This window comes from Hylobates moloch, unplaced genomic scaffold (assembly GCF_009828535.3).
Source record: "Hylobates moloch isolate HMO894 unplaced genomic scaffold, HMol_V3 SCAFFOLD_3, whole genome shotgun sequence".
NCBI classification, from domain to species: domain Eukaryota; kingdom Metazoa; phylum Chordata; class Mammalia; order Primates; family Hylobatidae; genus Hylobates; species Hylobates moloch.
Window position 1 is genome coordinate 82948407 of NW_026652278.1, and position 16854 is coordinate 82965260.

The 16854-nt window shown below is 45.3% G+C and overlaps 1 protein-coding gene across 3 annotated transcripts in view; it reads right to left on the bottom strand.

The window, feature by feature from the left end:
• Nucleotides 1-4422: 4422 nt before the first annotated feature.
• The window catches only part of TMEM273 (transmembrane protein 273), a 33606-nt gene continuing 21174 nt past the window's right edge, over nt 4423-16854 (bottom strand). Inside the window, exons 3-7 of one of the 3 annotated variants that reach the window (XM_032142146.2) lie at nt 16519-16659; nt 15415-15445; nt 14852-15008; nt 11270-11293; nt 4423-5947 (exon numbers count right to left, since the gene is read on the bottom strand). In XM_032142146.2, the coding sequence (XP_031998037.1) occupies nt 5879-5947; nt 11270-11293; nt 14852-15008; nt 15415-15445; nt 16519-16659 (422 nt within the window). In that variant the 3' untranslated portion in view covers nt 4423-5878. The remainder of the gene's footprint in view (nt 5948-11269; nt 11294-14851; nt 15009-15414; nt 15446-16518; nt 16660-16854) is intronic. The other 2 variants (XM_032142154.2, XM_032142189.2) reach the window with 2 other exon arrangements.

The window sequence follows — 16854 nt, forward strand, 5'->3', positions numbered from 1 at the left end:
GTCTTCTTTGTTTTTTCCCATGGTGTCTCATACCGTACTTTAGAAGAGGGAACATTTATAGAGCACCTACACATTTTGGACACTATTCCAAGTGTTTTACATGCAATAACTCTTTGGCAAGTCATAGCAACCTCCTAGGGCCATCATCATCATTACAAACGAGAAAACTAAGATGAAGTTGAGTCACTTGTCAGGGGTTGCGCACAGATAGTAAGCAATAGGCCAGGAGGAATTAGACCTTAGCCAGCTGGATTAGAGCCCACACTCTGAACTGTGAGAAGGAACGATTCCATCCACAAAGGGGCACACTGATCATAATGGTGGGTTGTTAGAGTGCATGCAGCTGTGTCTACAAAAGCTAGGCTACAAGTGCAGATATAATTTACATGAGTAAAGTATCCACAGGGTATAACAGGTGCTTGCCACCATCCTCTGAGAAGGTTTTCTCCTGTTGTATTGTGTCTTATTTTCCTTTTGAAACTGACCATTTCCTTATGTTTGTCAGTGCCACTTCCATCCGGACAGAAGGCACCCAGGTCAAGGCTGACAGGAGGAGCAGGAGCCATCAATGAGAGCAGACCTCAGAAGCCCACGGAGGTGAGAGAAGCACAATCCACAGCCCCATCCTCTGAATGTTGTGGGAAGAAGTCCACAAAATACCGCCCCTTGGAGTGAGTCAGTAGCAGAGCCCTTGCTGCTGGCTGCAAATACCCCATCAGAACATGTTTGGGGTGATTCTTGGACCTGGTTTCAATTTCTTTTCTGCCAGTCAGCAGTTGTGCTTGACTCACAATTTGTTGCCATCTCTTGAATTAAACTCAGGAAACAGGATAAAGATCAGAACCACATGGTAAAAGCTTCCCTATGGTTCCTTTTTTGCTAAGATAAATAATGAGCAGCTCTGATCCACCTCTCTGGAGAGCTCAGAGCACACTACCAGGAGCTCCTAGCCGCAGAGCGAGCACAGGGGGCTGGTGTTCTCTTGATGAGGAAAGACAGCAGTGTCCAATCTACCCTGCCTTGCACGGAGCCCCAGGTGCTCTCCTGGACTGTGTTGCTACCTAAAGCACATGGCAATTGCGTGATGCTAACCAGAGCAGCCCTTCACTCATTAGAAACATCTGCTTTGCATTATTTACCCAGGAAAAGTTTTCCTTTTTACTGAGCCTACCCAGTTCAAACTTAAGTGGGATTTGCCAGCTATCTGGCTAATTTTATGAGCAATAATAAAGATTGGTGAACACTTGGTTTTTGTATAATTATAATCAATTTTATGTTAAACTTAGCTTAAAAGAAATTTATCTTCATGAGAAAAATAGACAGACTTTAGTGAGGACCAATCTACAAAATGCCTGACCAGAGTTCTTCAAAACTGTCAAGGTAATCAAAATCAAGGAAAGTTTTAGAGATTGTCACAACCAAGAGGAGCCTAAGGCGATGCTGTGACTAAATGTCATGCGGTGGTCTGGATGGGGTCTTGGACCAGAAAAAGGATACTAGATAAAAACAGGAAATCCAAATAATGTGTAGATTTTAGTCAATAATAATGTATCGATATTGGCTCATTAAATTGTGACAAATATGCCGTACCAATGAAAGAGGTTAATAACAGGGGAGGCTAGGTGTGGAGCATTCGGGAACACTCTCATCTATGCTCTCAACTTTTGGGTGAGTCTAAAACTGTTCTAAACTAAAAACTTTATTTAAAAATGTATAAAGAGGCTGGGCACAGTGGCTCATGCCTGTAATCCCAGCAGTTTGGGAGGTCGGGACAAGAGGATTGCTTGAGCCTAGGAGCTGGAGACCAGCCTAGGCCTCATGATAAAACCCTGTTTCTACAACACATACAAAAATTAGTGGCACACGCCTGTAGCCTCAGCTAGTCAGGCGGATGAAGAGGGGGGTTCACCTGAGCCTGGCAAGGTCACGGCTGCAGTGAATCGTGATTGTGAAAATGAACTCCAGCCAGGCGACAGAATGAGACCCTGTCTCAAAAAAAAAATACTATACATATACATATGCAAATTAAGAATGAAACAAAAACTTCCATAATCTCACCTTCTCTGAATTTTGGAATTGTGTAAAATTGCCTCAAACCAATGATAAGTAATAGCTTATGTTTACCAAGTGCTGACAACATGTCAGTGTGCTAAGAACTTTACATGCGTTACTCATTTAATTCTCACAAAGATCCTATGGGGTAGGTACAACCATTAGCCTACTGTACAGATACAGAAACTGAGGCATAGCACCATTAAATAATTTTTTCAGCTCAGAAAGCAGCATTTGGTTATAGAGCTCATGTACTCTACCACTGCTCTGTACTGCACAGAGCAGGGCCACAAATGAAAAGACAGTCATGAGTCCATTAAAATTCCAGGACAGTGAACACTGGGACATAGGATATGCTGCTAAGGGGGGCTGGGACATTCAAGGCTTTAGTGACTTCTCCGCATCTGTATACAGAGCCTGGGAGATGTGCCACTCATTTCTCATCTGATGATAATCTACTCGTGAAAAATCACATTCTTTGAAGGATGATTAATTAATTTGACAAATCTGAGATTAAGACAAATGACTTAGAAGGGAAAGAATCAGTCATAGCCTGCACCTGGCCCAGTATGGACTTCCCGTCGCAGGCCACTACCCCTTCTGCCTGTATCTTCGGGTCTGCCCAGTTCAGCCTCTCTCTGTCTAAGCAGCCAACCTGCACACTCCATCTCAGGGGAAAGGAGCCTCCAAGCTGGCCCTCTCCATCTTCTCTCATAAATCCCAGAGCATGTTCTAGAATAATTGTTGACACGTGCTTTTAACCCTGATTTGCAGGTTTGAACACCTGTAGAAAGGTGAGGTTCACTGCAGCCCATCATTGCCTCCCCAATAGCCTAGGAGACCCAACACCCAGTTGCAGAGCTCTCTAAGGCGATTGCTCCTCAGGCTCTCCACATCCTAGCCAACGACTCCCAAACCTGGGGTTCTGCTGAACTCCCTCTGCCTCCCTGACAGATGGATCCACCAGCAAGTCCTGGCATCTCTTCCCCTAAGGTCCATCCCAACCCCACCCTCACCCCCAATTCTCTGCCTCTTTGCTGCCAGCACTCCACCTGGGCCATGCTCACTTCCTGCTTGGACTGCAGCATGGATGCTGCAGGGACTCTAGAAGCTGCAGAGGGATGCTAGCATGCTGTGACTTGTTTGAAAGTCACAATAGCACTGATATTTTTATTTCCAGCTGCCTAGCTTATCTGCCTCTCAGCTGTTTTCCAACTTTGATGATGGAAAGGTTGTATCTTCAGGCTCTGTTCAGCTTAGCCTCCCTCTGTCTAAGCAACCCTGCCTGCTTAGAAAGGAGTTTTATTAACTCCTCCAAACCCGCATTTATTTCCTAAAATTGCATGATATGTGTACTTTCAACACACAGAGGACACACATATATACACATATTTGTTTATGTATTAATTTATATAGATTCAATTTAAACACACTTTTAACTATATAGATTGATACATATATAGATGATTTTTAATTTGTTGACCTTGCCAGAAAACTCTCTCCCATTCACCTTCCCCTCCTTCCCGTACTGAATCCTGGAGGCCCTAAACCATATCCACTTCATTAGATCCTGGCTGGCTGCAGCCATCTGCAACCTGCTTCCCTGTGCAGGTTGACTCTTCCTCCTGACATTTGAGAACCATTTTTCCCCTTCCCTTAGGGCATGATGTTCTCCATGCTGTGGTGGGCTGTGGTGGGGGAAGCTATATGTGTCCTAGGGTCCCAGAACTTATAAGGCTGGGAGGATGGGGCTTAGTCCAGACTCTGGCCTCTGCTAGCATACTGTCAAACCACAGGATGAGGCAACCATGCTGGAATGGCCCTGACTTGTGAGGCTACACTGCAGACCCAATGGCTTCTTAGGACTCCTTTCAGTCACTTCCAAGAGCTACTGCCCATTGGACCCCGCATCCCCAGGAGCTGCTCTTATGGAGAGGAGCTATCGAGGCGGGCTTCAGAGAGCTTCTAACAGGACTAGAAGGACATCCAGAAGGAAGATATTGAGCTTGGGTTTGGAGTGTAAGCCAGGGAGACCTCAACGTCAGGGCCTCCTGCCCATCTGCCTCCCAGATGATGTCAGCCTTTATGACCCAAGGAGAGGACGCTGGCCTTCAGTATAATTCTCTCTGTTCTTCACTTGGGAAACCTTGTGTGGGGCTAAAACAAAACCAGAGTCCAGTGGTGGTGTTGGGAAAATATGTCATGAGGTGGGGTCGGAGAGAGAACACCGAGGTTTTGCTGTGTGTACAGAAGGTAAAACAATGGCTGAGATTCCAGGAGTATTCACCTTCAGTTCACAAGTGTTTCTGCCATTCACAAACCAGATGTCTTAATTAAAATGCTGCTAAAGGAAGCAAATCATTTAGCAGATCCCATACAAAATGGTTTATTTTATCCTACACACAGAAAATTTCTTATGAGTATCACATTACCATTCTTGGTTATCAGTTAACGAAGGCTGCTAATGAACAGCATCGTTATCAAGTTGGGTAAGAGACACCCTGGGAGTTCAGGCAAATTATGACAACACAGCACTTTGTTCTGAAATATAGCTCATCTTTCATCACATACGAGGAGGGCAGCCCAGTCTGAGAGATTTCCTGGAAAGTGGAAAGGCAAAGAATATTCTGTGATGTGATCCCAGAAATACAGGGTTAATATTACAAGGGAGAGAAATGCTCAGGGGGCCTTAACCTGATGGCAATTGTAGAATGGCGTGGCTTTCCTCAGCCTCCACCAATCATGTCTTTTATGCAACAGCCACGCACATTGTAATAATAACCACAAACTAATTATATAAGGAGAAAAATAATAACTGACATTCATGGCCCTCTGCAAGGCACAGCATCTGCTTTCTCATTTGGTCTTTCGTTGGTTCCATCCTTTGAAGGTCTGAGAGCAGCAGGCCCATTCCATTAACACCAAAGCCCTTCCTACCACGCCAGCCCAGGCTGCCATTTCCCCTCCAGAAGGCCAGCGTTCATCATCAACAGGGCTAGAGACCATCCCGGAGTCCCCATGTTTCGGGACTCCCGAATCTTCACATAGTCCATCTTTAAGAAGGAATCTCTTGGCAGCTAAGATGGTGAAGCTAATCGTTCTACAAAGTACTGCCTAACTGTTGATAAGATGGCAGTGCGTACGAAGCTGTGTGTTGGGTCGGATTCCCCTTTTCATGAGCCATTTTCTGTGGTAGCTTCCACGAACATGGACACCATGCCCTCATGGAAGCATGAACAGCTCCAACACAGGGTGAAGTTTTTGGTGTCCACCTTCTTCTACTGCAGGCTAAATTGCTCAATCCTTCCTCTATGCAGTCCACTTCTTCCAGAAGAGGCGTGATATTTTCCTTCAGGACAGAGGCACTGTATATTCTATTCCTTCTATTATTTGCCTCCAATATTCAGTCCATGTGAAAGTTCATTACACGCCTTGGGTGTTCGAATGCAGAACATCCTGAGACATTAACCGTGGGCCGTTTTCCACAGGGCTAGAACACCTCTTCACGTCACTGCTCACCTACAGCTCAATCACCTGTGCATCTCTGGAAAGGAAGAGAACCATCTGGAAGACTTATTGAGAGAGCAGCTATGCTCTAATTATTGCATGTGTTTATGCAATTCACACAATTAAACAGGTATAAAAGCTCATCAGCAAAGCCTGCAAGGTGGGACACTTCCTTGCGCAACATAGAAAGGAAACTGAAGGCCAGTGGCTTCTGGATAAAGGGGAGAACTCAACCTGGAAGTTGTTTTCTGCCTGCCAAACCCAAGGCAAACAAAACTTCATCCACTTTGATGACAAAAAGAGAAGTCATTCCTCGAGGTTAATAGGCATATTTTGGGAAACTTCTCACTTTCTGTAGTTGGTGAATTTGCACAGATCTGGCCAGATGCTACAAGGAACAAGGTAGATAGACATATGAGAATGGAACTGGAAAATAAAGCCTTCACATCTGAACTACAAGCTGTTACAGAGGGTGAGACTTCTCCGTACTTGGTGTACCAGCTTTGATGAAAGGGAAGGGCAGCATAGGTGTCTAAAAAAGGGGAATATGGAAGAGAAGATGAGTCAACAAACCACAGTCAGATACAATAGAATGTGGACTGAAAGTAGGATGCAGACCCTGCGAAGGGCCTCCCTTATACCTCCATGCCTTGAGACCAAATTCACACCCTCACTGTAGTTTCACATAGACATCTAGACTATAATAGAATGGTATATATGCTTATATTGAATGATGCAAAATTGTGTATGACTTTCCATTGTGTATATTCAGTCACAATCTCCTGACAGCTAAGATCTCCTCATGAGAGATGGGGCAGCAAATGCAGGAAGGCAGGACAGAGTGAAGCATCTTTGGGACAAGCCACGTCAAAGGCCATAGAACAGACAGCACATACTTGACTACCCCATATTTGAGGACCAAGGACACAGGTAATGGTCAGGGATATAGAGCTTGATGGTGATAGAACCAACGTTAAAGACAAGAAAGACATTGGAAACCAGCAAGATATGGTGAGAGGAAGTGGCGAGAAAAGTAAAGGAAGGGATTCCAAGCAAGGGCCTCAAATGCCATCAGGGGTTTTTTTCTCCTTTAAAAGATGGAAGGTCCAGAGGAACATGGGGTTTAGAGGCCCAGAGGCTGAGCAGAGGGTTCATCCTTCCTAGTGTCTTTAACAAGCCCTGCATTAAAAGGCCCCTTCAGGTGTTGATAAGGAAGGGATCTAAAGAAGCTGGAGTTAGCCAGGTTTGTTTTGCACTTGAGATATCAATGCCCAGAGTAGATGGGCAGCCCAAGAGAGCAGCCTCCTCCTACCCCTGGCTGCCCTGAGCAGAAGAAGGGGCACTGCTGAGCTACCTCATGGATGAAGTTGTTCTCTGACAGGTAGTGATACCTCTGCAGATGGATGTGTCACCAGCCACCAGAGAGCCAGGCACGATCTGGAGGAAACAAGATAAGGCTGGCAGAGTCTGGGCTAGCATCTGCTGGCTGGACTAGTAGGTGAATTAGGCTGCATGGTACTCCGGGTTGGCATCATGAGAAAGAGCAAGAGAGTGTTGCATACCATGTGATTTAGTGGCTACTTAACTCAAATCTTTGACCATATCCTTCAAGAATCACACAGACCAACAAGGAGAGAAGAACAACAACAACAAAAAAAGTAAACTAATAATGAGGATGCCTATACATTCTGGTTAGCCCCAGGGTTCATCTGTTTAGGATACATTTATGCCTGCTAATACTGAAAAAATATCTTTGGCAAAATCCAACACACATTTCTGATTTTTAAAACTCAGTAAAATAGGAACTGATGAATGCTCCTTAACATGATAAGATATGTGTGCTTCAGCCCTAGAGCCAGCATGTTACTTGATGGACACCACTAGTGGATTTCCCATCAAAATCTGGCAGAAGCATGTCGTATGCACACTTTTTCCACTATTATTTAACATTGGTGTTTTTAGCCAATGCAATCAGAGAGGAAAAAATAATTAAAGGCATATGAATTGGGAAAGAAGATCTATATTTTGGCAGATGACATAATATCGTAAAAACTCAAGGGACAGAGGAGAAAACAGAGACAAATAATAAAATCATTCAACAAGGCAACCCCTATAATGCTAACATAATCCCCAAATATCAAAATACAATCAATGACCAGGTAGGAGACATAATGGCAAAAGCTCCATTTTTAAAGCAGCAAAGGCAAAATACTTAGGAATAAATATAACAAAAAATATGACAATCTTATAAGAGTAGAATCTGAAAACTCTCCTGAAACACACAAAAACAGAAACACACAAAATCAGATAATTTTTTATGAAAAAATTATCTCTTTTCCATGGAGAGCCACTTAACATCGTAAAGAAGTAAATCATCTTTAACTTAATATGTAAATGTAATGCAACCCCAATTTAAATACCAGGATGTTTGCTTCTTTTTTTTTCTGTGTTGTTATTTTTATTTTCTTTGCTTTGGTCTATCCAAAAACCCAATAACCAAAAACACAAAGCAATCATCATAAAATTCTCCACTGGGACCTCCCCCAGCCCCCACACCATGAAAGATTTTTGTTTCTGTGGAAAGATTCTGAAGTTGATTCTAAAGTTCATATGGAAAAATAAATATGCATGAATAGCTGGAATAAAATAGCAAGAATGTCCCCTGCAAAGGAAGCACAACATGTGTGCGGGTGGAGGGAACCAGCCCCACCAGAAGGTAGAGCACACCAGGAAGCCTCTCTAGGCTCAGCCTCTCTAGGAAGCTCTCAGCACATGAATAACCACAAATACCAACGTAGAATAAAGTCTAGAAATATCCTAGTACACACAGAAATTTAGAACATTATAAAAGTGGCAAATGAAACACTGGGGAAATAGGGTGGTTTTAAAAAATAGTATCGGAATAATTCAATTGCCATTTGGGAAAAAGAAATAATTGGATCTGTAACTCATACCACACACCAGAATAAATGCCAAATGGATCAGACATCTAAGTACACAATAAAACCATCCAACTGCTGGAAAAAGTATATATGCACAGATATATACATCTATATGTAAACATTTTCTAATTTTATTTAAAAAAGTGTGTCTATATAAGTGTTTTTAATTAAATATATTTTTGTAAAAGTATCACAGAAAGAATAAACCAGGAACTATTGAAAATAGCAACTTCAAAGCAGTAGGTAGGAACACGGTGGAGTGGACAGTTACAAGAGAAACACTTCTCTGAGTTTATCTGTTAACATAGTTTATCTCTGAATCGTGTACATGACACACGATTCAGAGATAAACTGTGCAAACAAAACTATGTAAATTAAAATTTTAAAAGACTAAAACAGGAAATAGCAAAATAGAATACACATTAAAACAAGTGTTTCTGACTCTCTATCCAATTGATAGCATAACCATGCAGAGAATATAATTAATTTCATTTGAACACAATACTCTGGCTGTACACACCTAGAGGGCTAAATTCTAAGGGTAAAAGCCACTGCAAAGAAATGTGCAAGTTTACTGAGCAGGTCTATAGCTGTATAGTGCTCTAATTTCTGGAGGCATTTTGTGTGTATTATAGAATAGAGAAAATGAGTAAAAATATTATGTGGTTGAAAAGCAGGGTTTTTACTTTGGAGAAGGCAATCTAGACACATGGATTAGGGAAAGCTTAGGAAAAATCTTATTATATTGGGTTTGTAATTTAAATGCACATTTCCTGACTCTGCCCATTGAAAGGGCCTAGAAGCAATGACACCTCAGTAGCCCTGAGCACACATTGTACCCAGATCTTAGTTTCTAAAAATCATTCCATAGTAAAAATTAAAATAAAATAAAAGAGAGAGAGAGTGAGAGAGAGAGAGAGAAACAGGGACACTTGGGAAAATTAGACCCTTGTGCTACCCTTGGGAGCAGGACAAGGTGAGCCTGAGATATTGTGTTGTCAGAAGTCTAGCATGCGCTCAAAGACTAATGGGGTTCTGTCTAAAGGGCACAGGGGCCACCAAGAAGTGACTTGCACTAGCCAAATTTGCAACAATTTGGGCATCAGAAAGAATCATGATGGCAATGGATTAAAATGCATTGAAGTCCACAGTAATAATCCTCAACAAAAGAAGGAGAAACGGAAGATAGAATAAAAAGGCTTTCTTATAGATGAATGTCAGCTATTAAACATAGAAGAAATTCTGGAATTAGAAAGTCAATATTTTGTAATCACCAATGGCAATAACTGCTTCAAGCAGGATCATGAACAGGTATAAAATCATTAGGTGAGGAATTGTTGGGGGTCAGGATATTCACATAGTGTCAAAGTGCCACCCCTCGTATTATTCATTCATTTCAGAGGGGAGAATTCTCATTTCTACAAATGTAGAAATCTAGTGGTCATTCCCTTAACCAAGCAAACGAAGCATCACCAAGAGTGATGCAATACAGCGAAAGATATACAACATCACCTCATGGCATTTCCGACCAAAAACTTCAATCTGAATCTATTCAGGAGAAAACAATCAGACAAGTCCAGAAAATGGGACATTGGATAAGACAATGGGGCTTAGGGACTTCTCAATCAACAATGCCATAAGGGTAAAAAGCAGAGGGGCTGTTCAATACTGAAAGACACTTAAAAAAAAGACAAAATAAATACAAATATTTTTTCTGGATTGGAAAATAGCACAATAAAAAATAGAGCAATAAAAGATACTTCTGAAATAACCAGAGAAATTTAAATGTGGACTGTATAATAGATGATACTAAATTAGAATTAATTTTCTTAGGAGTGGTCATTGTAATTATACACAATAGGAGACACAAAGGTGTTGTATTCAGGGGTGAAATATCATGATATCTACACTAATTTGCAAGTAAATCAGTCAAAAAAGGCTTAAGTACACAGAGATAAAGCAAAGGGGGCACCGTGTCAGTGAGTGACCCTAGGTGAAGGGTGTATATATTTTCATTGTCCCATTCTTTCAACTTTTCTTTGGATTTGGACATTTTCATAAAGCAGGAGACTGAGGTCAAGTGATTGCCCCAGGCCTATGTGACCATCCTGGGCTGGTCAGACAGGGAGCAAATTCTCAGTGGGTTTGGCACATGCATGGGGCATGAGGTGAGGAAAAGCCAAGCTGGGGAATGTGGATTGTGAAATGATGATTCTCAAAACCCTGGTGAAGATGCCTTCATTCCTAGGAGTCTTGATTCACAGGCTCATTCAATCAGGGGTCCGAGATTCAGTCCCCTTCTGTAGACCGGCCCTCCACATATGGGCTTCGTCCTCTCCGAGACCCCAAAGCAGCACTGAGATGCAAATACCCAGCCAAACTGATAGCATGATGACATGAAGAGATGTTTGGGATTTTTTTTCACCAAATGGACTAAACTGGCTAATTATTAGATTGGACACTATCACAGGATAGGTCTTGGAGAATGAAAAATAATTTACCTATCCTGTTAAAACCGTTTTCTCAGCTCTAACTGGGCAAATGCCCCACAGCTTCACGTTAAATCTTGCCAAGTACCACCACGTCCCAAGGTGATGCTGATTCCTGGTCTCACAGCTGTCCTGGCATGAGGGCTCCTGGCCATGGCCATGGTTACCCGTCCCGTGTGGCCAGGGTGAGGGAGAGGTCATGTTGAAAACCCATGCAGCCCCATGGGGCAGAGACTGCCTGTCCTCCTTTTAAGACAAGTGATCACTCTTACAACTCACCTTTTGGAGAAATTGTGGTTTCGCCTGCAAAACAAGATAAAAGGGTGTTCATTGCCTAAGACTTAGAAGACAGAAAGACAATGCAAAACTTGCTGCAGGAGAGTGGCTTGCTTGTCATTAGCTTGCTCTTTTGGGTCTGACTTCCTCATGACTCAGCCTGACTCCATCTAGTGTTAGTTTTGGAAACTCGAATCCTGCTTCTCCTCTCTGAAAGTCCCTCTATTTGCAGAAGAGCTCTGTTACCATACCTGCCAAGAACAGCTCCCTGCATGTGGTGAGGGCGATGTATTAATTATCAGGGGTATAAACTCCCATCCAGCCATTGCCTCCCAGCCTCCCTATCTCCTGGCCTTTATTTCTTGCCTCCCTCACCCACCTGCTTCCTCTAGCATCCCTTCATGTTTTTTCATGAACTTTGCTTTCAGAAAGTTCATTGTTGAATAACTATTGGAGCCATCTTTCTTGGATTATGGAAAATGCCTTCTATAGCCCTGATAGCTCAAAATAACCCAGAACTTCCAAAAAACACATATAACTGAGATGCTCCTCTTAGATGACCACGCATAAGAACATGAAAAGCACAGTGACTGCTCATTCAGCAGTGCTTTCAAATGGGTCTGTGTTGTATTGCTCACAGCAGCATCTTCCCACACAGACATATGTGTGTCAGAGTCCATCATGAATGACCACATGCACATACACACATATATACACAGGCAATACACGCACACACACACATATGCGTGTGCATACACGCAACAGGATTAAGGATCAGGCTTTGTGAAATTTCATTCTATGTGAAGTCCATGGCTAAGATGTCCCTGAAGCATGGTCTGCTTCAAGGTCTGGCGATTTGCAAAGCAAAGCGCCTTAACTCAAAGTCCCCCTCAATGTGTGCCAGGAATTCAAATGGTCAAGGTAATGTCCCTGTGCTGGGTGGAGCTCCAGTACTTTAGAGCCTTCCCAGTGGTGAGAAGGTCACTGTGCTAGAATCTCCACATGTTTCAATATTCCTGACCACAGGGGCTGAGCTGGCCACAGCAGTCTGTGTCCTCTGCCTGGGTACCTAAGCACCCAGCAGAGGGCCCCTGAAGCCACATGGTGCCAGGGTCTTCGCCATGGCCAACACAGCCCATCCATTCAAAACAGACTCCTCCTGCACTCCTCACCACAGATGTTACCTGGACCCACAAAGGCAACAAAGGTTCTGGGAAGTCAATTCTTCTCACCCTTCCAGACTCAATCCATGGCCTCCTCATGTCCTCCAAGAGCCCTGTGTGAAAACCCTTATAATGGCCAGTCCATCCTGATTCCATGGTGGGAGAGGCTCAGCGCCCAACCCGCAGCCATCTGAGGGACCGGGACACCCTCCTGGCCAGGTGCCGCAGATGCACACTTAGGAGGACCTGTGATTGTGCCAACCCTCCTAGGGCTAGAAGAACACAGAGCTGCCCCGGGGCAAAGGCCTCTTAGGGCAGGGGGAAGGGAGGGGTGTGAAGAGCTGGCCAGCATGGAACTCTACTCTCCCGCATCAGTGGACTTGGGGGCACTGGGAGCTGTTCGGCATGTTTCTTCTATAAAAAGGAATGTGACAACTTCAGCCAAAGTGGGTCTGGGTGTGTGTGAATATGTGTGCGTGTGTGTGTGTGTGTGTGTGTGTGTGTGTGTGAGAGAGAGAGAGAGAGACAGAGAGAGAGAGAGACAGAGAGAGAGAGATGGGACACATGGCATCTCTGGTCCCTCAACCTGAAATATCCCCAATTCGACCACACATTTCCAAAACCCCCTGAAGCTGGTTACATGTCCTGGGTGCAGAGAATGTGACATGGCCAGCAAGAGGAGTGCTGTGTGGCCACCGGGGCCTGGACACTTCACAGGCCCACTCAATCTAAGTTGACCACACATCCCTATTTCCCTAGGACAGTCCAGGCTCACACCCGTCATCCTGGTGCAACTTTTACAGAGCCTCTTCTCACTCTCACAAAGTCCTGTCTTGGATGATAAGTTATATATCCTGTCTTCTCCAGCCCAGGACCCAGTGGACTGACACAAACTTGGGGTGGGGGGATGACATGGGAGGGGACAGAGAGAAGGAGAGTGACAGTCAGAAACAGAAGGAAAGATGGAATGCTGGGAGACAGAGTTGATGAAATGTGCTTTAATGCTTCACAATCAGAAACCACTGCTGAAAACTAGAATATCTGAAGGTGGAGAAATCCTCAAAAAAAAGTGAACTTCTCAAGAAAATCCATGTCCAGCTCATCCCAAGCGCATGACTCCATGACGGCTGATGAGTCATGACCCGCAGCCACAATGCACCATGCGTTCATCCCTCATGCAGCCATTAATCCATCCGCTCTTCAATAGACACTACTTGGAAGTTACCCAGTCCCTGGTCCCATGGAAGAACGGGAAGGTGAGACTGGGCTCTGGGTACTTTCTAAAAGCCACTATCCCTGTGTCAACCCAGACCTCTGTCCTAAATGCCAGCCACTTACTAGACATCTCCTCTACATGGAAGTGTCCAGAAACCTTCGGCTCACCATGTTCAAAAAAATATCATCTCACCCAGCTCACTGCCCAAAGCTGCTCCCCCATCAACTTCCCAAAGGGCACCTGCTCAGAGAAAACTCTGAGCTGTTCTAGATTCTTTTCTCTCCTCCAGTGGCTGTCTCAGTCCCTCATCCCAGGTCCCTGGGCCAGCTCCTCCTTAACTTTGTTCCCATCTTTCATTTTTTCCATTGTCTCCACCTGGACTTACTCCAGCAGGGCTTTGCACCAGGCCTGAGTCTCTGTCCGGGCTTCCAGCACATCTTCCTGGCTGCAGCTGGGCCCTCCTCCATGCTACCATATAACAAAAAATATTCTATCCCTCCCCTGCTTAGAATCCATCTGTAGGTGACCAGAAGTTTCAGGACAGATTTCAGACTCCTTTGCTTAACACAAGCCCCTCTGACTGTACATGCGTAGAAACTACTTATCTCTCCAGCCCTTCCTTCCACATGAAACACTTGCTTCTGCCACACAGCATGTCTGCCAGCTGCAGGTTTTACCCATGTTGCCTACATATACTAGGATTCCCTCTGCCTTCGTGAGCTTCTCTTAGTCCTTCCACACGTAGCCTGAGGCTCCCCTGCACCTCCTAGTGGCTATGCAGCCCTCTGCACCCCCAAGACACAAGGCAACACATGCTTAGCCTGCCATAGCCCTCCTAGGACCCCCACCCCCACTGTGCAGCCACCACCTGGGACCTGCCTGTCTCCTCTGTAGACTGAGGGAGATTGTCCTACTTCTCTCTCCCTGACCCCCGGCATCTGGCCCATGGCCTCATGTTCATTTACTTATTCATTCATTCAACACATATGCAAGTATCCACTTTGTCCCTGGCACTGTGCTAAGTGCTGTGCTACAGAAGTGAAAAGGAAGACTCTACCTGCCCAGAGCTTACATTTTAGGAAAAAACCCATGCAAAATAGACAAATCAATATGTCATATAGCATCAACTAGTGCAAAGAATTATAAAGAAAACTAAAGCCAAGCAAAGAGAAGAGAATGGTGGTTGGAGTCGAGAGGGGATTGTACCTTAAATAGGCCCTCTATGATGCAGTGGTGACACTGAAGCAGGGATTTGAAGGAAAAGAGGGGCGAGGCTTGCAGCTTTCTGGCAAAGAGCATTCCAATGACAGAAAACAGCAAGTGCAAAGGTCCCAAGGCAGGACCATCCCTGAGGACATGGGCTCTGCGCAGCAGAGCAGGGTACCTTGATGCCAGCAAGGAAGCCCAGAAACCTGGGACAAACCACGTGTGACCTCCCAAGTGACAGGGGCTGGAGGCCTCATTCTGAATGTCAGGGGTATGCACTGAAGGGGTCTGAGTGGGGGTGGAACAGGATCTAATCCAGGCTGTGCAGAGGCGAGCCCTATTGCCTTTGACGGCTGTATCCTATGGCCCTCACTCTTGTGACACCTGCCCACTGGTCCGGAAGAGGAGAGAGTGTAAGGAGGGGGGGCCACAAGGTGCATTCTAGTCACCTAGAAAGCATGCCAGAGTGCAGAGAAGGCTGGGGATGACAGGCAAGGGAGTGGCACGGCCAAGACAGGAGAGAACACGATAACCCTCCCTGACTGTGTGGGCAGTGACCTTACCTTGGGGCTCTCTTCTTTAGCGGGATGGTGTCTAAACAGAGAAAGCCGGGCATTAGGAAGGGGGTCCTGTGACAAGAGGTGCAGAGCGTTCCCTAGAACTTTCACCTCCCTCTCCTGGGTCCTCTCATTCACGGATGCCCTCGAGAGATCCGGGGCCTAGCTGCTATGTGATGAAGAGGCTGTTTCCTCCCCTTATTTGTAGGGATACACAAGGATAAGCAAACTCAAGGATAAGCAAACTCCCATGGCCTATTAAAGCCCTCAGGCGATGCACATGCCAGCATCTGGGAAGCCTCCTCCTCTCCTGGCCTAGACCAGCCCCTTCTGCTTATCTTCACGGATCGTAATCACATCTTCCAGAAAGACAGTGAGGCTCTGTTCTCCCGAGAAGCACCCCATGGAAAACTGCAGCGTCATTGCACTGAGGCATCTAATACAATAGAGGATGAGTCTGGGGGTGATACCCTGAGAGAAGGGATGCAAACCAATACTGCATTTTGGGTGCCAAGGAGGCGGAGGGCTGTGCCATGGTGCACGTCAGCCAGCTCAGTTTCTATCTGAGGGGCTACTCAGTACTGCTTTGAGAAGGACTTTCCCAATGTGTGAAAAAAAAATGCATCTTGACCCACACCGGCAACGTCAACAGAACCTCCCACCATCCACCCACACTTAGGACCAACTTTGATGCCTACTGGGACTGGGTTTATTTGATCTCATCGTTTGGATGAGAGAACAGAAATTTCTGTGTGAAGCCAATTTTAGTTCCTCTCCCACTTTTCTCCAGGAAATGTGATTCTCAGGACTTCCAAGAGCAACTGAAAGGAAAAGTACAGAGGGAAAGAGACACAGAAAGACAGAGAGATGGAAAGAGAGACAGAAAAAGGAACACAAATAGAGAGACAGAGAGAGATAGAGACAGAAGAAAGAGAAACAGAGGCAAAGAGACAGTGAGAGAGACAGAAACACGGAGAGGTCACTGCCTTCCTTTACAGCCTGTTGGGCTCTGCGCTTGTGGGTTCGTTCTTGCTGTAGCCAGCATCACGGAGTGGCCCTCGGTGCCTCACTGGGTGGGGCAGAGCCAGGTCCGAGCACCACATCCCTCACCATTGAGGCCCCCAGGCGTGCTTTTCAGGTCGCAAGAGTCATCATCAAATAAGTGCCTCCTGATCATGCAGATCTTCAGGGCCAGGAAGCCAGCAGATATGGCGACACCCACAGCAGTCCCGATGAGGGCGTACCTGAAATCTGAAATGCAGGGAGGAATTGAACACCGGGTTTCAGTCACCTGCAGCTCCCTCTACATTCCAGATGAGGTCCAAAGCATGCAGGTGGCCCTTAACACGCCACCTCCCACCGGCTGAGGCCAGCCTCACCTTCCACTCTCCCATGAGTCCCTTTGCTCCTAGCCTCTGCCTGCACCCCATCCCCTCCTTCAGAAGC